Source organism: Mus musculus, chromosome 14, assembly GCF_000001635.26.
Source record: "Mus musculus strain C57BL/6J chromosome 14, GRCm38.p6 C57BL/6J".
NCBI lineage: Eukaryota > Metazoa > Chordata > Mammalia > Rodentia > Muridae > Mus > Mus musculus.
The window spans coordinates 5,171,205-5,195,139 of record NC_000080.6 but is presented as its reverse complement, the minus strand read 5'-3'; the positions used below and the strand labels follow the sequence as shown (position 1 = coordinate 5,195,139).

Here is a 23,935-nt window from a genome sequence, read left to right as displayed (position 1 = left end):
CTAACCACAGTGTGTGTGTGTGTGTGTGTGTGTGTGTGTGTGTGTGTGTGTGTGTGTGTGTGTGTGTGATTTCCCCTATAGTTAAGGCTAAACCAGTCAGGGCATTGGAGAAATGATCCAGAGCTGCTGTGCAGAAAGATAGATTCTAAGAGGATTGTTCTGGCCAAAAAGTTCCTTTTCCAATGAAAGCAGTGATTCAGTGAGCTCATGTCCCTGGAGTTCCCTGACATCAGCAAGTTGCCATCATCAGAACCCCCTTAGCAAATGCTCTCAACAGAACATTCTTTGAATCAGTGGCCAAAGTGGTGTTCCCCTGACAGCCAGAAGACCAGGGCCACCAATCTGATCTGCTTGTAGAAGTCACTCTCTAACTGACTTGCAAACATCAGCAGCTTCATAGCTCTCCATGCAGCAACATTTCCTTTGAAACATTCAAAACCACTACAAGAACAAACCTGAGAGCTGAGATTGACCTGAATTAATCTTGTGGTGAAAAAATAAATAGAGTGGAGTGCTTCCTCCATCTCTGGTCCACGAAGAGATCAGCAAGCATCTTTAAAAGTGAACATGCAATCCAAAATGAAACCCCAGGAAAGAAATCAGTAGAAACAATTTGTCCTTAGTTAGGAACTCTTTCTTGAATGACTGGAGGACTATTCTGGATGTTGGCTGGTCTATTTATTCAGCTGTGAAGATGCGATATTTAATGGCAGTAGTTGATAGATGAGAGGTGTCATTCAATGTTTCAAAAGATTTTTAATCTAAAAATTAAGAACATAGGCAAACCCAAGAATGAGGTAATATATCTTTTAAATTGATTCTTACAACTACTGCATCATAATGTCGCTCTGTTGGGTTGGTTATTTATCTTGGTGCATTGGTTGTGGCTGTGTATCTTGCCGTGGTATCTTTTTCAAATATAAAAGCTGAAAGACTTCTTCAGTACAATCTACAGCAACAAAAACCTCCAGAAAAGTGGCTGGAGACTCAGTGGTGGAGAATTTGCCTGCCCAACATGTACAAGGCCCCAGACTCTAGCCTCAGCAACACAAACAACATCAATAACAACAAGCCAACAACAAATGAACCATACAAACTACACAGCATTGGGCTGTAGAGAGAGACAGTTTACTGTTACAGAAACGGTAGTTAACACCTCGGGTACCTATTACTGCCATGAGATCCAAAACACACAAAGATAATAATCAAAATATGTTTCTGAATACAATTTAATGTTTGTTATAATATTAACCGACAAGTAATATACAAATTTGGTAGATACCAGGGAAATCAATACATGTTCTTCTCTTTCCTTCCCTCTACCAAAAGAATTATGACAAGAGAGAGAGAGAGAGAGAGAGAGAGAGAGAGAAAACACATCAGCTTTTAGGTTTTCTTGTTTTTGTTTTTTCCATGTTCCTCTGGGTCAGGCCAACCTGAAACTCACTGTACGCTGAGGATGAATTTCTGCTTCCCACATGTCTACCTGTAGAGTTCTGAGATTACAGACACGAGTCACAACCTACCTTACACAGTGCTAGGGATTGAAACAAGGGCTTTGTAAATAGTAGCTAGGTAAACACTCCACCAACGGTGCTACATCCCAACCTGTAAAATGCCACATTTTACAGAAAGAAAAAGAAAAGGAAAGGAAAGGAAAGGAAAGGAAAGAAAAGAAAAGAAAAGAAAAGAAAAAAGAAAAAAAGAAAAGGCAGGTACATTTCTAGATAGTAGGCAACAACTTTATTACTAACCTGAGACAAGTGTTTGTTTCTTGTTTTATTACCAAAATTGTTGATCCACAAGGAGAAAAAAAAAATTAAAGCTTAAAATAGCATGAAAAGTGAAGCCAGCTGAACAATATTATGGAGAAGGAAGCATCTGGTTTGGACTCAGGAAAAAGCCCACTGTGGTAGAGCCCCCTTCTCGCCGCACGCCAAGGGTCACCTTGGGTAAAGGAGAATTGGTTGCCTGGAGGAAGAAAAGTCCCAGGAGCTGTCTTCCTGCAGACTTCCAAGAGAACAGAAAGAAATGCCTGGATTCCAGTCCAGGCTAGATGAAATTAAGGCCTGTTCAGACCAAAGAAACCAAAATAAAGGAGGAGCATACAGCCCATTGCAGCCATGGTTATTAGGGATGAGAGGCAACAGTGGTGTATTTCCTGTGCACACTCAGTGCTCCTCCTCCAGCACTTCTCTTTGAGGGAGATCATGTCGTGGTCTGTGCCATGTTCCGGTTTCTACTGGAGTTTACACACTTAGAGAAAAAGAAAAAAATGTCCTGGTAAGCATTTGTCAATTCAACTGTCCCTCCCAGAACATCTTTATTCAGATGGACAAACCAACATGACATATCAGCTGAGATCATAACGTGCATCCCAAGTGTCATAGAGCACCTGAGCTTGAAATTGTTTCTCACCTTTTAAAAACTGCTAGAAACTGAACTGTCAACTACACATTATACTGGAGTTCTAAAAAAAACACCACATTTCTCCAGTTATGCGGGTATATTATATTGAGTAATAACATTGTAGCAATGTCTGAATGTGAATTCAAGAGAGATGTGTGCAACTTAGAAAACCATGTGGATTCCTTATGGGGTGCGAGCGTGCCCTGAACAGAAGTGAAGGCTATGATTGTTTCTCCAGTGCAGGAACCTCACAGGGTTCCTCTTGTCAATCCCCCTATCTGCAAATAACCAGAGACACCTTACAACACAAAAGCCCATGGGTACTTCATAGGTCCTAGAATCTGCAAGAGTTTGCTAAAGAAAAATATTCCCAAGGCCGAGCAATGAACCTTAAAAGTTATGGTCATGAAAAAAACAAAACAACACCCCTGTACATCTGTGACTATTGTAGGGCACACATTCAAACACACATAATATTTGTGTTTATGCAATACAAGCATATTGTATTGCAGTGACCTGTTTAGTTTCCCGGTTAATACAAATATAAAAATCTCCCAGGAAACATTGGAGGCATAAAAAACAAATCTTGAAGGGGAAAGATACTTAGTGGGCATAGCATATAGGCAACACAGTCAGTGATGTGCTTTCCACTCATAAACCGGTCTGGGATTCAGGGTTCTTGTCCTATTATCCAATCTGGCTCAGCAAGTTCCCAAGGCTGTGTAGAATAGGTTTGTTTCCCAGCCTAGGCTCACATGTTGGTGGTGGACCAGCCTCTTGTTGTTGCTCACTGTTTCAGACTTGTCCCAAAGTAAACAGTTTCTTCCAATAGGATCTCCCCTTTCCATCACCTGACTGACTTGGTGTCCAAAGGTATGAGCCCAGAGTAATAGGAACTGTCTATAACAGGATCCAAAGGAAACATTTTCTCCCCAGAATGTGATTGTGTCAGGGCTATTTTGAGTAAGATAGGGCTCACTAGTTGAAGGACAAAAGTTTGCATGGATTATCTCACACTGAGTTTATGGAAGGGCTGCACCATTAGGACCTTTTCATTCTTCAGCAGATGGACATCAGGATAGCTTCTGCTTTCTGAACATGGCTTCTAAAACACATAACCAATTTTATACTACCAGAACTGTCTGAAGGTCCTCATTTCTCCCAACCCCCACTGAGGCTGATTTTAACTCTGAGAAAATGATGTTGAAGAACAGTCCCGCTGAATGCTACACAGATAAGATAGTGTGAGTACTTTAGATTATCAAGACCCTCAATGGGCTCCTGTAACAGGCCTGGTTTGCTCCACAGCTATGGGAATTCTGCTGGATGCAAGTTCAGCTCCAAGCAACTCAATCTCTCAATGAGTAAAATCCAAGACAAACTACAAGGCAAAGCTTTACTGAGCAGAGGTAGCAGGAAATGTAATGGTGGCAGGCAATGAGGAAAACAACCTGGAATGCTTAGAAGACACAGTGAGCCACCTGACCTTCCAGTGGTCCTTCACAATTCACCAAGAGCAGAAAAGGGACATAAACACATGGATTTTATACAGCTATGTCCTCCTTACCTATATATACCATATCCCTTACATTTGCTCTAATGATTTCAATGAGAATTAATAGTTTTGTTTCTAGTCAGTTAAAAATTTGACCCTACAACATTTTTTGTGTCCTTTTTTCTTGGGTGTTAGGTGAGCATGCAGAATAATTGGACTGCTGTATTTGATATTTCATAGGTGCAAACTAAAACCTCAGAGTGCATTTCTCATTAAATTTGGCCTCTAGAGATACACACAGCTTCATTTATGCACATTCACACACACACACACACACACATTTGTATATACAAGCACCCATATCACAAACACAAAATACAAGGGTATTACACAAACACACAACTTTAGTATAAACAAGCTCAGGCAAAGGTGGTCAAAACACACACAGACAAACACACACACCATACAAAAGAAACAAAAACATATACAGGACACAATACACACACAGAGACACACAAACTCAAATCAATGAAAATATTACTGTCGCCCAGCACATTTCCTGTTGCATGAGCACCTACTAGGACCTCTAATGTGTATGTGTATAAGGTTCTTAGACTCAGGCAGTCTTTGAGGCCCTCATCTCTAATTAACTCCTCTTCAGAAACTTTTTTCATGCAGATACTTTCTGGTCCTACAAGGAAGTTACAAGCTCGGCACAGATAACCTGGACAACACAATACCAAATTCCCATGAAAGACATTCCTAAGAAAAGCCTCCAGCAAGCCCCATGTTGACTCTCTCAGTAGCCTTCACTATAACTACACTGGTTCCTTGGTAACATCAGAGGAAGACAGTGACTTTTGGTCACTACCCAGTAACTTTTCAACCTATTACAGTTCATGTGATATTAAATCTTCCTCAATATCAGTCAGAAGAAAGCTGGTTGAATGACGTGCTGTGACATTTATGAAATGCAGCACTGTGCCAACTATGAGGAGGAAAGTATCCTGAAACAAAGTTATGCCCACGATATAGTTAGCAAAAATCATGTTAGCAGGGGGATGCATGGTAGGATTCTGTGCATGTTCATGATGGAGACAATAAGACAGACCCAAATCCCCCAGGGAGATAATTCTATGCAGGGAAAGTGAAGACATCTAACACTTATTTTTAACATAGCTGTATTGTTTATCAATTTGTTGAAATAAATAAGAGAGGGAGAGCTTCCTGATAGTGGCCAGGAGATGCAAAGACTACTGGACAGAACAAAACAGTAAATGTCACGTTTATTGAGAGACCAAGGCTCAAAGAAGTAATATAGAGAATGACTGGACAATTCAGATGTCATTGAATGGCCTCCCAACATACAAGAGAGAGACACAGGTCGGAAAAACCATGCACACACAAAAAGAAACACATAGACACACAGTCACAGACACAGACACACACACAAGCACACACAGAGTTGTTGACATAAAATCATAAGTGAGCAGAAAACAATGAGGTATCTGTTATGGTTCAGGACCAAGATAATTCAGACTATGCAGAGGAGATGTTTCAAGGGAGACCCAACGACTCTGCGATTATTTTAGAGGAATAAAAAGCACTAGAGAAGCCGGGTCATAGTGGCACACTACTTTAATCCCAGCACTTGGGAGGCAGAGGCAGGCAGATTTCAGAGTTCGAGGCCAGCCAGGTATACAGAGTGAGTTCCAGGACAGCCAGTGTGAACAGAGAAACCCTGTCAGGGGGAGGGGGGAAGGAGGGAAACATCTAACAAAAATCACTAGAGAACACTCTTCTTGGTAAGAATTGGGGGCATATATTAAGAAATTTTTTCATGAAGCCTCAGAAATCCCACACCAAACCTGAGCCTGTGAGAAGCCTTTCTATCATCTCTGGTCATCCAGACAACTCCAGATTCTAAGGCCCAGGATTGACCACTCCAACAGCACTCAAAGAAAATAGAACTGACAAGCTTCTACTCAGGCTCTCTCAATGTGAACCAAGATATATGAAGCCTGAAGAGACCATTTTGAGATAGAGGGGGGAAGGGGGGAATAGAAAAGCCACCAAAAGACAGCAAAGAAATCCACTTATTTGTCAATTAATCTAGGCTGTCATCCCTTTAAACTATTTCCTACCTAGAATCTCACAAGATCCCTGTAAAGCAAATGTTCTACAGGCCTTTACTTCTTCCTTCAAAGCTCTTGCTATTCTCAACAAGGGCTCCAACACAGCACCCTTCAAACTTAAGGCATGTGCTGTTGTGTTGTGATCAACCTATCTCCCTTAGTGATTCTAGCAGAGCAGGAACATTTGCATGCCAAACATGCAGTTTCTTGAACCAGGCTATCTCCACAGAGAGCCATATAGATGATCACATAAACAAACACTTGGAGGAGACATAGGTGAGTGCCTGGAGAAGTTGGTGGACTGTGACATTGGATTGTCTATGTTTATGGTTAGACATGAGGGCAATCTGCCTCTGATACACATCATCCTACCTGCTGTTCCTTTGCACTTGAAGCACAGATGTTCTTGCTGGCCTCCTCACAGAACCTCTTTTCTTCCTCATGAGACAATTGCGTTCCAGCCTGCTCCACTAGCAGCTTTCTGTTCTCATTCAGTAATATCCTTACTTTTTCGCTGAGTTGAGTGCACTCACGGAGGAGGTGGTCCTCCTTAATGCTGATCCACAAAGAAAAATTGATGATTCCCAGCCAGATTCCATTGGCTTTTCACTCCTACAAGTCCCATGATCCCTGCAAGGGCCCTGATCCCCAGAAAGCCAGAGAAGAGTCCACAATATACATAGCAGAACCAAACAAAGACAAGTCAAATCAAGATACCACCCATATTCCAGAGGATTCCACAACATTCTGAAAACCCTGTCCCCAAGAGTTTTCCCTATACATCACAGAAGATCCTCATGGTAGATTATAGGTCTGTGGTACCATAAAACCTTCATCAAGGGAGGGCTTATCCCCTCTGAGAGAGGTGAGACCACCAAACAGGTGTACACTCTTTCCATTTTTGTCAGGAATCCTAGATCTTTTAATTTGTGGTCAGAACCCTAGAGGTTCAGGGTTCCTGGATATTCCCAGCGTGGTGGAAAAGTTTTCTATGTAGAGGATCTTGAATTTGGAAGAATAAAGTTTGGAGGGTCTTGGACACACTTCACACTTAGGACAACTGTGTCCAAGAGGTACAAATAAAAGACCCTTGCCTCAGGGCAGGGTTCCTGGATAAAAATAACAGATAGCATAGAACCAGAGTCCTTGCTTTTGTTCAAAGTCCTAAAAGGACAGAAGCATTCCCTGCCTAGTTCTGGGGGTTTCAGTAGTGTCACTGACTCACCTGTAGGAATAGTTATCTTCTATCAGTTCCTTGGAGTACTGCATGGAACCAATTATGGACTGGATCATTTCATTCATATCCAACATTGTCTTCTCATGTTGTGATTTAATGATGTTGAATTCAGTGTTCATCCTGTGTTAGGACATAGCCCAAGAAGCAAATAATCTGCTGAATTAAGGATTCAATAATCATGTGCAAACAGGCTGTATCATGGACTACCCAAACCAAGTACATGCCACATCCTGGCTCATTCAAACTGGGTCCCCTTGGTGCTAATTAAACTTACTATCCTGGGCAGAGGACAGCAGAGCCAGGGGACCAAATGGAGCTAGCTGACCTTCAAGAGCTTCCTGGGCAAGCATGAAGGAATAGACTACTTCAATGACAATTTTCCACTACACTGTGCCACAGGCTTGGGTCCAGTAGATATTTGTAATGACTTTCCTCTTATTTTTAAGGCAGGGATTTTCATTCCTTAGGTCCTGTTGTTATTTGATTTCCCAGAGGACACAACTAGTATTTACAGGAGAAAGGCTTTATCACACCTCCTCTCCCAGGTGATTCCTGTGTGACACCAAGGAAACCAGGAGAAAACTTCCCTGATGATCACTTTGGGCCTCTATGGACTCAACACGAATAGGACCTACAAACTGTGCATCACACAAATCCTCAGACCCCATCAAAGGTCCCAGAACCCCAGTCCTGAACAAAACACACACAACTACGTTCACACACACAGACACAATTAGAATGCCAAATAAATCCTGTGAGGTGCCATCTCTCAGAATATAAGGAACAATACAGGCATTGCATTCACACACTGAGAGACAGTAAGTGTGAGCAGGTCCTTCCAACTGTTTACAGCAACAATCAGATTGCAAGCACCCCAAGGTCAAGTACAAAAGAAAATGATAATAAACACACTGCACCTTTTTTATCCAACAATTAAACACCTGTCAGGGCTACTTAATTGAATGATGAGAGATGACACAGTCCATTCATGGAAGGAAATTGGGTTAACAGATGGCACAATACAGTCAACAGGGCATAATTCCTACCTGTAGTTCAAATCCTCATATATGTAAAGTTCCAGGATTCCACCCATTTCCTCCATGTCATTGCTGATCTTCCTCATATCCAATTTCAGTTCTTCTAGTTCATTTATTTTTGATCTCTGCTTAGTGATTTTGGAATTTTGGGTTGAAGTATTTCTAGCAGACCCTGCAGATAGATAAACACAAAAGAATTTGCATACTTGATGGCCTAGGGGCAGGGGAGACTATTCTGAGTCCCAAGAAGAAGATGGAGGGAGAGAAAGATAAAGACAGGGTGAATCCAAAAAGAGCAGAAAAGCTATCATCCAGCTGGTTTGCTAAGCTATGTTCCTCTTCCTAACCACCATTGTCAGACATATGCCACACTCCCTGTTACAGGCCCCGTTGCCTTGAAATCTATAAGCTGCCTCAGACATAAAGATGTGGGGAACATTGTCAGGTCATATCAGATGGGATGCAGGGAAATCCTGAAGTTCATAGTGCTTAGCACTCTCAAGCCCTAATTAATCATGTGTCTTCAAATCCAGAGTGTCTGAGTCCTCACCACATGACAAGACCAGGGGAGCATCCTTCTCTGTTCTTTTCATCAGAGACTCAAGTTACCTACAGTAATCTGGAAGATGAAGTGCTTCAACTAACTTCCAAGAAAAGACACACTGTTATTCTCATAGTACCCACTCCTGGCATTCTTTGCCACTCAAAATGATATTAAATAGCTCCCAGAAAAGTAGCTGCAGGTTTGTCAATTCCTGCCTCTGTCAAACTAATCATCAGAAATTCTTGACTCTTTGTCTGACATTGACAAAGTCCAAGGCTTCAGCTTCTAAGACCTACTCCTGGAAGGCCCAGCTCAAGCCTACCTCTACCAGGAAGTTCTCCAACTCTGCCCAGGACTCACTGTGCCTTCTCCAGAATGATTTCCTTCTTCCTTTTTCATGAGAAAGGATTCCCTCTTCCTTCTCTGTTGTTCTGATCTCTCCTTCATCGCCATTCTCTTTCTGACATAGCCTGAGCAGCCAGGAAAACATTCCTGCTGGTGAACCCAGAGTAAACAGAAGGGATGAACCACAGGCAGTTGCTGTCACCACAACACAGGTGACAACACAGAAGATTCTAGTTCTTTCCTAATTACAAGAGACTCTCCAGGAAGGCATTACTGATGATGTCACTAGCAACTGCCATGACCTAACAGCTAACTGGTTCTCCCCAGCTTGGTCCTTTTCTGGGGTGCCTCTCCTGGAGCCTCTCACGGTCCTGTGGGATCTCCTTTCAAAGCTGGAGAATTCTAACTACTTCATTAGATGTCATGTGCTTTTGAGGGGGAACGTTGGCTAGGACTCTGTCATACTTAAGGGATGTTGTTAGCACCCAAATCTCTGGGGACTGTGGATGTAGTAGATGTTTCACAACAATAAATATACCACCTGAGTCAAATCATGTGACATACACTCCAATTTCCCAAGGTTTTCCTGTCTCACAGAGGCAAATATCTTTCTCATATATGTTTAACTGTATAAAACCTGGATAATATTTTCTCTTTTTTTTCCATTTTTATTAGGTATTTAGCTCATTTACATTTCCAATGTTATACCAAAAGTCCCCCATGCCCACCCGCCCCCACTCCCCTACCCACCCACTCCCCCTTTTTGGCCCTGGTGTTCCCCTGTACTAGGGCATATAAAGTTTGCCTGTCCAAAGGGCCTCTTTTTCTAGTGATGGCCGACTAGGTCATCTTTTGATACATATGCAGCTAGAGTCAAGAGCTCCGGGGTACTGGTTAGTTCATAATGTTGTTCCACCTATAGGGTTGCAGATCCCTTTAGCTCCTTGGGTACTTTCTCTATCTCCTCCATTGGGAGCCCTGTGATCCATCCATTAGCTGACTGTGAGCATCCACTTCTGTGTTTGCTAGGCCCCGGCATAGTCTCACAAGAGACAGCTACATCTGGGTCCTTTCGATAAAATCTTGCTAGTGTATGCAATGGTGTCAGCGTTTGGATGCTGATTATGGGGTGGATCCCTGGATATGGCAGTCTCTACATGGACCATCCTTTCATCTCAGCTCCAAACTTTGTCTCTGTAACTCCTTCCATGGGTGTTTTGTTCCCACTTCTAAGGAGGGGCATAGTGTCCACACTTCAGTCTTCATTTTTCTTGAGTTTCATGTGTTTAGGAAATTGTATCTTATATCTTGGGTATTCTAAGTTTCTGGGCTAATATCCACTTACCAGTGAGTACATATTGTGTGAGTTCCTTTGTGAATGTGTTACCTCACTCAGGATGATGTCCTCCAGGTCCATCTGTTTGCCTAGGAATTTCATAAATTCATTCTTTTTAATAGCTGAGTAGTACTCCATTGGGTAAATGTACCACATTTTCTGTATCCATTCCTCTGTTGAGGGGCATCTGGGTTATTTCCAGCTTCTGGCTATAATAAATAAGGCTGCTATGAACAGAGTGGAGCATGTGTCCTTCTTACCAGTTGGAACATCTTCTGGATATATGCCCAGGAGTGGTATTCTGGGATCCACCAAGAGTACTATGTCCAATTTTCTAAGGAACTGCCAGACTGATGTCCAGAGTGGTTTTACAAGCTTGCAATCCCACCAACAATGGAGGAGTGTTCCTCTTTCTCCACATCCTTGCCAGCATCTGCTGTCACCAGAATTTTTGATCTTAGCCATTCTGACTGGTATGAAGTAGAATCTCAGGGTTGTTTTGATTTGCATTTCCCTGATGATTAAGGATGCTGAACATTTTTCAAGTGCTTCTCTGCCATTCGGTATTCCTCAGGTGACAATTCTTTGTTTAGCTCTGAGACCCACTTTTTAATGGGGTTATTGGATTTTCTGAAGTCCACCTTCTTGTGTTCTTGATACATATTGGTTATTAGTCCCCTATCTGATTTAGGATAGGTAAAGATCCTTTCCCAATTTGTTGGTGGCCTTTTTGTCTTATTGACGGTGTCTTTTGCTTTACAGAAGCTTTGCAGTTTCATGAGGTCCCATTTGTCCATTCTCAATCTTACAGCACAAGCCATTCCTGTTCTATTCAGGAACTTTCCCCCCTGTGCCCATATCTTCTATGCTTTTCCCCACTTTCTCCTCTATAAGTTTCATGGTCTCTGGTTTTATGTGGAATTCCTTGATCCACTTAGATTTGCCCTTAGTACAAGGAGGTAGGAATGGATCAATTCCCATTCTTCTACATGTTAACTGCCAGTAGTGCCAGCACCATTTTTTGAAAATGATGTCTTTTCTCCACTGGATGGTTTTAGCTCCCTTGTCAAGGATCAAATGACCATAGGTGTGTGGGTTCATTTCTGTGTATTCAATTCTATTCCATTGGTCTACTTGTCTATCGTTATACCAAGATCAAGCAATTTTTGATCACAATGCTCTGTAGTACAGCTTTAGGTCAGGCTAACAACAACATTTTTTAAAAAACCTTCTGAGGGCTGGAATTACAAGCTTGTACCAAATCTGGTCAACTTTTGTATGTATTTCCACCAGAGGATCTTTTATCCTGGAGAACAGTTTTTGCTATCCTAGGTTTTTTGTAATTCCAGATGAATTTGCAGATTGCCCTTTCTAATTCATTGAAGAATTGAGTTGGAATTTTGAGGAAGATTGCATTGAATCTGTAGATTGCATTTGACAAGATAGTCATTTTTACTATATTTATCCTGCCAATCCATGAGCATAGAAGATCTTTCCATCTTCTGAGATCTTCTTTAATTTCTTTCTTCAGAGACTTGAAGTTCTTATCATACAGATCTTTTACTTCCTTAGAGTCACACCAAGGTATTTTCTATTGGATTTTACTCTTGTGAACAGTGTTGTTTCCGTAATTTCTTTCTCAGCCCATTTCAAAAGACCAAGTCAGAATCAGTGTCAATCTCTTACTCCCTGCAGATAAGGATGTTAGTAAGCTCTTAGCTGTTGCTCTAGCACTAGGCCTACCTGTCAGCGGCCATACTTCCAAACATGATGACCTTGGACTCTATGAAACTCTAAGCAAGCCCTCAGTTAAAAGCTTCATTGTATCTTACCTTGTTTATAGTATTTCATCACAGTAATAGAACAGTGACTACCACAGGCAGGAAAGAGTTTCTCTCAGCTTACAGTTATAGACCATCATGAACTAAAGTCAGTGCAGGACGCCATGGTGGAGCCCTGCTTACAGGGTTGCTCCTCATGGCTTGTTCAGCCTGCTTCCTTACACCACAGGACCACCTGCCAAGGCAACCCACTTCTTGCAGTGGGCTTAGCCTTACCACATCAATCCTTAATCAAGAAAATGCCCCACAGAATTGCCTACAGGCCATTATGAGACAATTATCTCAAACACCTCATGAGGAAGCTACATCTTTTTTATATTTCTTTTGAGGAACTTCCATATTGTTTTGCCTGTGGCTCCACCAATTTACATTCTTGCCTGGAGTGCACACAGATATCCTTTGTGAGGCAGTGGACTGTGTCACCAGAGGACCATGACAACCGGTGACATTTCATAGAGTTTTCTATTGTGATGGGGTATCTAGCTAGGCTCTAAGTGATTAGCCCATGAGCTTCCCTCCAATTCTGTGAAAGATATTCAATCTCTGGTTCACCCAGAGTAAGACTTGTGCATTTTCATCTACCCTGAATAAAATAGTTTAGACAAGCAAGGACTGTCTTCTTCATCAAAGACCTGAAGGGTGTGGGGGACAGTGGGCTGTGGGGGGATGGGGATGGCGGGGGGTAAGGCTTAGACACACAGAGCTGTGGTTAATTCTCCTGTAGAGGACCCCTCTTCTAGCCCCTCCATAGCCCTGGCACTCACCTGGAGCTAAGCTGAATTCCCCACACTGGGTTCATCTAGGGCTATTGGCTCCTGTTCCCAACTACTTGAAGTTCTCAGTGGTATCTGCATACACAAGAGGATTGGGACAACCATTTTCAACTCATCATGGTTCCCAGGAAATTCTGGGTGCACAGGACTCCCCCTCCCCCCAACCCTGCTGTTTTCAGCCAGAGAAACACAGTCTGGGCCCCCTGAGACTGTTTCAGCCTTCCCTGAGCAATGTGGCTCAGCACTCCAGGGGCTAGGAAGAAACACAGCCTAATATCCCTGAGTTTTGCCTTCCCCAAGCGGCACATTGGTGGCATTCCTAACCCCCAGAGGGAAGGCAGAGACACAGAATGATGCCTTTACTGTATGCTGTCAGCAGGGCATGATCTCTCTGCTCTGTTTTTGATATCTGTGCTCACAGCTATGGGGTATGAGGCAGAATGTCACTGTGGTTGATTTGCACTTCCTTGGTGCTTAGGGATAACAAACCCTTATCATAGAAATTAACATTTAGAGTCCTACTTGCTATCATGTGCCACCATACATCCTAATAGATTTATTAGTTGGTATGTTAAATGACTTTTTTTTTAATTGCAATTTCTTTCTTAGATCTGCTATTGTGGCAATATTATAACCAAAGTAACTTGGGAAGGAAAGTTTATTTGACTTATACTTCCACATCACAGCTCATCATGGAAGGAATCTGGACAGGAACTCAAACAGTATAGAAATCTGGAGACAGGAGCTGATGCAGAGGCCACTGAGGAATCCTGCTTACTGGCTTGCTCCTTATGGCTTGCTCAACCTAATTTCTTATAGAACCTAGGACCACCAGGCAAGTAACGGCCCCACCCACAATGGGCTGGGCCCACATCCATCAATCTAATTAAGAAAATGTCCTATAGGTGTACCAACAGCATGATTTTGTGTTGGCATTTTCTCCATTGAGGTTCCCTCCTCTCAGATAACTTCAGCTGGTGCCAAGTTGACATTAAGTTAGCCAGCAGAGAATTGTTATGGCCAAAAGTTACTTTTCCAATGAAAGCAGTGATTCAGTGAGTTCATGTCCCTGGAGTTCCCTGACCTCAGCAAGTTGCCATCATGAGAACCCCCTTAGCAAATGCTCTCAACAGAACATTCTTTGAAACAGTGGACAAAGTGGTGTTCCCCTAAAAGCCAGAAGACCAGGGCCACAAATCTGATCTGCTTGTAGAAGTCACTCCCTAACTCACTTGCAAGCGTCTGCAGCTTCATAGCAATCCATGCAGCAACCTTTCCTTTGAAACCTTCAAAACCACTACAAGAACAAACCTGAGAGCTGAGATTGACCTGAATTAATCTTGTGGTGAAAAAATAAACAGAGTGGAGTACTTCCTCCATCTCTGGTCCACGAAGAGATCAGCAAGCAGCTTTAAAAGTGAACACACAATGCAAAATCAAACCTCAGGAAAGAAATCAGTTGAAATATTTGTCCTTAGTCAGGAACTCTTTCTTGAATGACTGGAGGACTATTCCGGGTGTCGGCTGGTCCATTTCTCCAGCTGTGAATATGTGATATTTATTGGCAGTAGATGATAGATGAGAGGCTTCATTCAATGTTTCAAAAGATTTTAAATCTCACAGATGAGAACATAGGCAAACCCAAGGATGAGGTGATATATCTTTTAAATTGATTCTTACAACTACTGCATCATAATGTCGCTCTGTTGGGTTGGTTATTTATCTTGGTGCATCGGTTGTAGCTGTGTATCGTGCCGTGGTATCTTTTTCAAATATAAAAGATGAAAAACTTCTTCATTACAATCTACAGCTACAAAAACCTCCAGCAAAGTGGCTGGAGGCACAGTGGTGGAGCATTTGCCTGCCCAACATGTACAAGGCCCCAGACTCTAGCCTCAGCAACACAAACAACATCAATAACAACAAGCCAACAACAAATGTACCATACAAACTACACAGCATTGGGTTGTAGAGGGAGAGGGTAAACTTGAATAGTTTACTGTCACAAAAATGGTAGTTAAGCACCTCAGGTAACTATCACTGTCATGAGATCCAAAGCACACAAAGATAGTAATCAAAATATGGTTCTGAATACAATTTAATGTTTGTTATAATATTAACCAACAAGTAATATACAAATTTGGTAGATACCAGGGAACTCAATACATGTTCATCTCTTTCCTTCTCTCTACCAAAAGAATTAGGACAAATAGAGAGAGAGAGAGAGAGAGAGAGAGAGGGGGGGAGAAAAGACATCAGCTTTTTCCCCCCTTGTTTCTCTTGGTCAGGCCAACTTGAAGCTCACTGTACGCTGAGGATGAATTTCTGCTTCCCACATTTCTACCTGTAGAGTTTTGAGATTACAGACACGAGTCACCATACCTACACAGTGCTAGGAATTTAAACAAGGGCTTTGTATATACTAGCTAGGTAAACACTCCACCAACGGTGCTACATCCCAACCTGTAAAATGCCACATTTTACAGAAAAGAAAAGAAACAAACAGGAAATGAAAGGAAAGGAAAGGAAAGGAAAAGAAAAGAAAAGAACAGAAAAGAAAAGAGAAAAGGAAAGAAAAAAGAAAAGGCAGGTACATTTCTAGATAGTAGGCAACAACTTTATTACTAACCTGAGATAAGAGTTGGTATCTGGTTTTATTACCACAATTGTTGCTCCACAAGGAGAGAAAAAAAATTAAAGCTTAAAATAGTATGAAAAGTGAAGCTAGCTGACAATAGTATGGAGAAGGAAGTATCTGGTTTGGACTCAGGAAAAAGCCCACTCAGGTAGAGCCACCCTTCTCGCCGCACGCCAAGGGTCACCTTGGGTAAAGGAGACTTGGTTGGCTGGAGGAAGAAAAGGCCCAGGAGCTGTCTTCCTGCAGACTTCCAGGAGAACAGAAAGAAATGCCTGGGTCCAGTCCAGCTTTGGTGAGTTCTTGGAGAGGACCTTCATGCCTACAAAGGAAAAGGTGAAACCTGAAGATACAGCTCCAAGTGACAAGGCTTGCTCTGAGGCTATGATAGCTGATGAAGAATTATGTTCCTCTTAAGGCAATAAGAAAAGAACGGAAGAAGAATGAAGACTCAGATACTCACAAAAGACTACCGCTTGCTTTCTTCCTGCTTCATTCTGAATATTGTCCAAAGATCATGATTGAATCCCAGGGCTTGTCCACTGGGAATGTAGCAAGGAAATTGGGTGAGATGTGGTCTGAGCAGACAGCCCAAGATAGACCACCATGTGAAGAGAAGGCAGCTGAACTAAAGGAAGTATGAGCTAGGGGATATTGCATACCTTGAGTGTGCAGAGGTGATGAAAGATAGAAGGGCCCTGGTGGGCCAGGAGGCTCAAAGAAGAATGAATAGATGAAGAAGATGAGGAAGAGGAAAAGGAGGAGGAGAAGATGGAGGAGGAAGAAGAGAAGGATGATGTAGAAGAAGGAGGAGGAGGAGGAGGGGAGGGGGACAAGGAGAATAAGAAGAAATTGGAGGAGGAGAAGAAGAGGAAGGAGGAGAAAAAGAAGTGGGAGGAGGGAGGGGGGAAGGAGGAGGAGGACGACGATGACAATGATGAGGATAATGGGGATGAGGAGGACGAGAAGGAGGAGGAAATGAGGCAGAGGAAAACCAAATGGTTAGTCTGCGATTCCCATGGAATTTGTGGAGGCCCGGTTACTATTTCATTACAAATGTGAAACTTAAGTACAGGTTAACACTGGCTTCTCTATAAATATCATACAGTTTTTTGTTTTGTATAGGATCCCTACCTACTTTAAGGCTCAGGAAACAGTATTGAAGAAGCTATGGAAAGAGTGAGTGTAAAAACCTGATGAATGGAGAAGAATACTGTGAGAGGCTGGCCTCTGAACACACCATGGCTGTTACACACACACGTTCACAGCAGCTGTGTTTACCTGTGCAAGCCCTTCACAAGATCCAGAGTGTTAAACTTTCCATTGTGGAGGGGGAGGGATTCTCAATACCCCATGCCCTTCCCTTACTGAGTTGCTAATGGCAACTGATAACTGCTAAAGGACAGAGAGCCACTTTCCTTTGAGAAAGGTGGCCATTGGCAGGTTTCCCACACCCCTGTGTATGACCCAGCAGGCATGCATATATACAGGCAGCACCAGTGGGACTTAGTGTGTGATTTTATGAAACAACATGAAGTTGGGAGAGATACAGGAGACTTGTTGAGGGAAGTGTGGTGATTCCAAAAGTATGGGAGACCTGTTGGGGGCAGGAGGTGATAGTGGTAATGCTAGAGGGAGTGAACAAGGAATGACTACAACTAAGATACATTGTATACACGTATGAATGGATTTTATTGTATGTTATCAGGATGTAGCTCAGTAGTGGGTGCTTGCAGTGCTAACTTAATATTCACAAGGTTCTGAGTTCAATCCCTAGTACTGTGGTAGAGAAAGAAGTTTTCAATACAGTCTGTAGCTCCCCCTCCACCCAGGGTTTGTTTATGTGTTCATTTGTTTGTTTGAAGCAGTTTCTCTGTCATCAAGCTAGGCTTACACTCACACAGATTCCCCCTGCTCCTGCCTCCTTTGTGATGCAGTAATGGTTACTCCACCACCATCTGCAAGCTGGAGGTTTTTTGGAGGCTACTATATACTTAGATTTTTAAAGTTTTCATGTTGAGTGTTCATAAATACTTAGTAGTTTCTTTAATGTCTTGCATGTGGTAACACGGCCAACTTCATAGGCATTCATACTACTAGTATCTCCTTTTTAAGGATGTTTGTAATAAAATTGTGAACATTAAAATATAAAAAATATAACTAGAGACCATCATGAATAATGTACATACTAGTTTATAAACAGAAGTGAAAATGTGAGGTGTGACATCACCGCCTATCTTTGCATCCTCCACTCTTTCTCCTGGCTCTATTCCTCCTTTATGCAAGCTCATAGAAGTAAGAAAGGGAAGGAAGGAAGAAAGCAGGGAGGGAGGGAGGGAAAGAAAGGGGGCAGAGAGGGGTGGAGGGATGGATGGAGGGAGAGATGGAGGTAAATGGAAGGAGGGAAGGGAAAGGGGAAACCCACATACACTATAATAAAAAAACAATTATTCAGAGGCTCATGTTATCAACACTGATCTCACAATAACATATTGTGAAACCGTCTAAAAATGCTTTCAAGCATTGTTATACAAGGGTCTCATCATTTCACTCCGATCTTTAAAGCCACCAAGAACTGACAGACTTCCCTTGCATTCTAACATCCTGTTCAACCCAAAACATTTCAACTCTGTGGAAGTGAAAATGAAAAACAAAATAAAACACAACATAGCCCGAGTTCTACAAGAGAATCCAGTTTAAGGAAAAGGTAATTCAAAATCCCTGATACTTATTCAGTCTTTAGAAATCATTTGAAAGGGTGGGAAGGATCAGGGGTTCAAGACCTTTGAGAGACATTGCCTCAAAAAGCCAAAGGAATAAAAACTACTTGCACCTTTGTGCCTATGTTACCCAGAACTAATAGTGTCTCACTTGGATCCCCTGAGTGGCAGCTGTCACTCAGTTGAAATCTGAGTTTCTCTATGGACCTTACAGGAGAGAGTGTCATCATGGTACCCTCTGGGGTTGTTATGGTGGATGTGAAGAGAACATCTACTTCCTCCCTCAGCAGTGCTGTGAGAATGTCCGGGAGATCACATGGTGTGCCCTTACTGAACGTCTTGCCTGATCAACATAACCTTCTTAGATCACAGTCGCCTGTCCATAATTTACCAAAACAAAGCCCGAGACAGAGTGCGTAGAACAAAAAAAAAAAAAAAAAAAAAAAGAACAGTACACAGAATTAAACCCGGGAGAGAAATGGAGAAAGTGGGCAGAATGACACAGGCACACATTTACAAAGCACCTGCCTTGCTCTGGGAACAGACAGAGTCAGATATGATTGGCCAGAGCAGTGGTTCTCATCCTTCATAATTGTGACTCTTAATACAGTTCCTCATGACCTGAACCATAAAATTATTTCCATTGCTACTTCTTAACTGTAATTTTGCTACCGTTATGAGTCTTAATGTAAATATCTGATATGCGGGGTATCCTGTACAGGGGTTGTGACCCACAGGTTGAGAAAGAACCACTGACATCGTGGTTGACAAAGCTGAGGCTTTCAGTGCATTCTAAACACGTGATATGCTAAACATTAAAATTGGGAAGCAGCAGAAACTCCATGCTTACAGAAGCATTATAAGATCCTCCTGTTTAAAAAAGATTTTAAAAGTGGTGATGTGTGGTACAGAAAATGTTCTCAAAAGAATGTGAAGGCCTTGCGGGTAAAACCACCATTCTAGAAGCTGAAATAAAGATGGTCACTATTTCTAAGCTCCCCTGGGGCTAGCACCATCTCTCTGTCTCTCTGTCTCTCTCTGTCACTCTGTCTCTCTGTCTCTGTCTCTGTCTCTCTCTCTGTCTCTCTGTCTCTGTTGCTCTGTCTCTGTCTCTCTGTCTCTCTGTCTCTGTCTGTCTGTCTCTTTGTCTCTCTGTCTCTGTCTCTCTGTCTCTCTCTCTCTCACACACACACACACACGTATGCACTTATTTCTCACTCTGGGGCTTTTTGTTTTACAGATGTGGGTGTTTTTTGGCTTATTTGGGTTATTTTTATAAGGAGACATGTTCTGTTATGTTCTTCACACCTAATCCCTGACCTCAAACCATCCTCCTGCCTCAGTTTCCTGAGTAGCTGAATCTACAGCACACACCACCACGTTTGGGCATTTCAGACAGATGAGAGTACTTTTCTACCTAGTGCTTTCCTGACAAACGTTTTTTTTTTTTTTTTTTTTTTTTTTTTTTTTTTTTTTTGTTTCGATTTGCTTTTCTGAGATAGGGTTGAGCTTCATAGTCCTGACTGTGGATAAGGCAGACCTTGACATTGTTGGTGAACGTTTTTTTTCCTAATGTGTAGTTTGCCAATTTGTCCTATTGGCTATGCCCTTTGTCTTATAGAAGCTTTTCAGTTTCTTGTGGCCCATTTATAAATTTTGATGTTAGAATATGAGCTATTGGACTTCTGTTTATGACATTTATCCCCATTCCCATGAGTTTGAGGCTCTTTCCTGCTTTGTCTTCAGTTAGATTCAGTGAATCTGGTTTTATGTTGAGTTCTTTAATCCACCTGGCCTTGAGTATTGTGCCAGGTGACAAATATGGATCAACTTTCATTTTTCTACATACTTACTCCAATTTAGACCAGCGACATTTATTGAAGATGTTTCTTTTTGCATTGCATATGCATGACTTTGTCCATGATCAAGTGTTCATAAGTCTAGTTTAATTTCTCAGTCTTCAAATCATTTCTTTTTCCTTTTTAAATCACTTTAATCTTACATTTCAAATGTTAGCTATTTTTCTGGTTTCCTGCCTAAAACCCACTTATCTCATGCTCCTTCGAACTGCTTCTATGAGGGTGCTCCTCCAGGCACCCACACAGTGCTCTCTTGCTAGCCTAGCATTCCCCTACACTGGGGCATCAAGCCTTTAAAGGACCAAGGGCCTTTTCTCCCATTGATGTCCAACAAGGCTGTCATCTGGCACACATCTGCTTAGAGCCATGGGTCACTCCATGTGTGATTGGTGGTTTAGTCCCTGGGAGTTCTAGTGGATATGGTTGGTTGACATTGTTGTTCTTCCTATGGTTGTAACCCCCTATAGCTCATCCATTCCTTTCTCCAATTCTTCCACTGGGGACTCTATGCTCATTCCAAAGAGGGGCTGCAAAAATGTGCCTCTGTATTTGTCACTCTCAGGTGGAGCCTCTGAGGAGACAACTATAGCAGGCTCCTGTCAGAAAGCACTTATTGGCATCTTCCATGGTGTCTGGCCTTGGTGTCTGTATGTGGGATGGATCTCCAGGTGGGGAAGGCTCAGGATGGCTTTTGCTTCACTCTCTGCTCCACACCTTATCTCCACATTTCCTCCTGTGTTTGCTGGCCTAAAGGGTCCTGGATCCACCAACAAGGGGCTTACTCTATACAGGCTCAATTTTACTAAGAAAAGGATTGTTGCAGAATCATACCATGGCACCAAGAAGGTCAATTACAGTAACTTAGGTCCAGCTGACCTGGTAGAGAACTGAAGACCTGAGCTATCTGGGGAAAGGAAGCAGCATGCAGTGTCGCACAGCTCTCTCTGAGGCAACTGCTAGAAACTGCTAAAACTGGAATAGGGATGTTTGTTTGTTTGTTTGTTTATTATAAGGTAGAGTTTGTACATGTCTGTAATTCCAGCACTCAGAATGTTTTTTAAAAATTGTTGTAGTTAGTATTGCTGTTGTTTCTATTGGTTTTGTTTTGAACTCTCCCAGCTCTTTGCACTGGACCCAGAAAACTAAGCCCATGCTCTGTACAGTCCTATCATTCACGTTAATCAGTGATTTTATTCTTAGCAACCACTCCTCAGATGATCTCATTACTCACTTTCAAATAAGGAAAACAGTCATACAGACATTAGTTAACTTGTATGGTCTCACATAACCAACTCATCATGACTGTAGAGTGGCATCCCAATCTTTGGAATACCCCAGCTTCTATTTTGGAGATGACAGGCCTCTGTGGAAGACTCCATTAGCTGGCAGAGGACCTGGAATGGCTGCCACCTGAAGGCCAAGGCTGCCCCTCCAGGGTCTCTGAAGCTTGAGGCAGAACAGGAACACTTGGCCACAGCTGGTTCAGGTCTGTGTTTTGGATGAGACCTGAGACCTGGATGAACAGAATTCTTCCGAGTTCTGGTAAAGGTGAGAACAAACACTTAGACATGAGTAGAATATTAGATCTTTGGGATTTGTTAGTATTCCTGCTGTTTCTACTAATTTTAGTTTGAACTCTCCCAGCTATTTGCACTGGACCCAGAAAATTAAGCCCATACTCTGTACAGTCCTATCATTCATGTATTTATTGTAATCAACACAGTCATCAATAGTAAACTAAGTATATTGGTTCATGGTTATAATCTACTCTACTAAAATAAATGATTTTGACTGATTAACAATTTCTAGTGACTGTGTGAGTACAGGAACACATAAGAAGATATTTAACTGAGAATTAGTAAGTAGTTGCCCCTTTTTCTTCATCCATACATAGTAATATGTAAAGACAGAGTTATTTTGAAAACAAGACCTCTGGGGGAAAAAAAAAAAACATTCCACGAGCACATATTCAGCAAAAGTTTAAAGTACAAACCTGAACAGAATTATGACAATGACATCTGGTCCCTACTCTTAGATCAGTCTGCTGACGAGACTTTGAAGGAGATTCAACATGAGCCTAGGGAATCACAGTTTGTGCATCTTCAGGAAGTCATTTCAAAAGATTTCACAGTAAAAGTGAAGTGCTTAAGAAAGCATGAAAATATTGTTTCCCCAAGGAAGAAATCCTACCTCACTTCTCTAAGGAAAAAGCAAGATTAAAGGTAATTCTAATTTTAAAATCAGTATATGTCATTTGAGTGCAAAGATGCATCTGTAAGCCCACATCTGCAGAGCTTAAGAATGTCTAGACAACAGGATCTCAGCATTGAACATGTCCTGCATCTTCTTCACACGCTCAGTCCCAGCTGCATCCTTGTCCTTGATCATTAAAGCTATAAGGATACAGGTGTAAAATTCCGGGATCCTGTGACCCTGAGATTCTGGGTGTGTCGCAGTTCCTGGGAGACAAGTTGCCTGTGAGACTCTAAGATTCTTGTGTGACTAACTCCTGGGATTCTGGGATCCTGGGATTCTAAGATCCTGGTCATGATAGAGTGAGTGTGTGGAGTGGAGCCTCTTCTTTGGGCTGTGGGACTGACCTCTGGGTTTGTACCCAAGGTAGACAAGTGCTAGAGTAAACATATGCAAGAAATGATGCCAGCAGTCCTGGGACAGGTGGTGACAAACTAAAACCTTTTAGTATCAGCATCCAGAGCTGAGGGGTAGAGGCTATGGCTCTTCTTGGTTGTTTGTCATGCCACTGAGCACCACCTCCTTATATATTGTCCCTGATGCAGATGTTGCATGACATTCTATAGATGCACAAGAATCTAAACTCCCTGATACTCAGTGCAATCAACAGTTGTCAGCTTTATCATCTTGTGGTGTTAGGATATTTGATCTCTTTGTCTATTTTTACTTGCTGTAAAAGGAGCCTAGGGCAGCTCCTCATAACTCTCTGTGAGTGCTCAGCATAGCACATTCCTGGTTTGGTAATGTTTTCAATTGCAGGGTTAATCTGACCCCTTACACTAGGATTTTTAGAGTCATATAGCACTTAAAAAATAACAACCTTTCTAGGGGTCAACTGATTGCAGACTGATAACAGCCACATTCCCCTTTTGGTCCTCTACTTAAGCTTGTCTTAAACTTGAAAACTCCTAAAAGTTACTCTCAAGTCTTATTGTCCCCAAATGACAGATGAGTCTGACTTGCTGTGTCCCTTCCAAGTCGGGTAACAATGATGTTTTATAGGCTATGTAGTATATAAATTGCCTTGAATCTGCACTAGCTGCATTATGTTCATAGCAGCCTTAATTATGATAGCCAGTAGCTGGAAAGAACCAAGATGTCCATCAACAGAGGAATGGATACAGAAAATATGGTACATTTGTACAATGAAGAACTACTCAGCTATTAAAAAGAATGAATTCATGAAATTTTTAGACAAATGGATGGATCTGTAGGATATCATCCTGAGTAAGGTAATCCAATCACAAAGGAACACGTATGACATGTACTTGCTGATAAGAGGATATTAGCCCAGAACCTTGGAATACCCAAGATAC

At 42.1% G+C, this 23,935-nt stretch overlaps 1 protein-coding gene and 1 long non-coding RNA gene across 4 annotated transcripts in view; one reads left to right on the top strand and one right to left on the bottom strand.

The window, feature by feature from the left end:
• Positions 1-23,935, top strand: part of Gm26552 — a 116,695-nt gene that overhangs the window by 26,598 nt on the left and 66,162 nt on the right. The window lies entirely within an intron of this gene.
• On the bottom strand, positions 2,156-9,347 carry Gm8271 (predicted gene 8271). Its single transcript, XM_011244806.1, has 5 exons — positions 9,218-9,347; positions 8,323-8,485; positions 7,265-7,396; positions 6,412-6,595; positions 2,156-2,256 (listed from the first exon to the last, which is right to left on the bottom strand). Exons 1-5 carry the CDS (start codon positions 9,345-9,347, stop codon positions 2,209-2,211), a joined length of 657 nt encoding a protein of 218 aa, XP_011243108.1. The 3' UTR covers positions 2,156-2,208.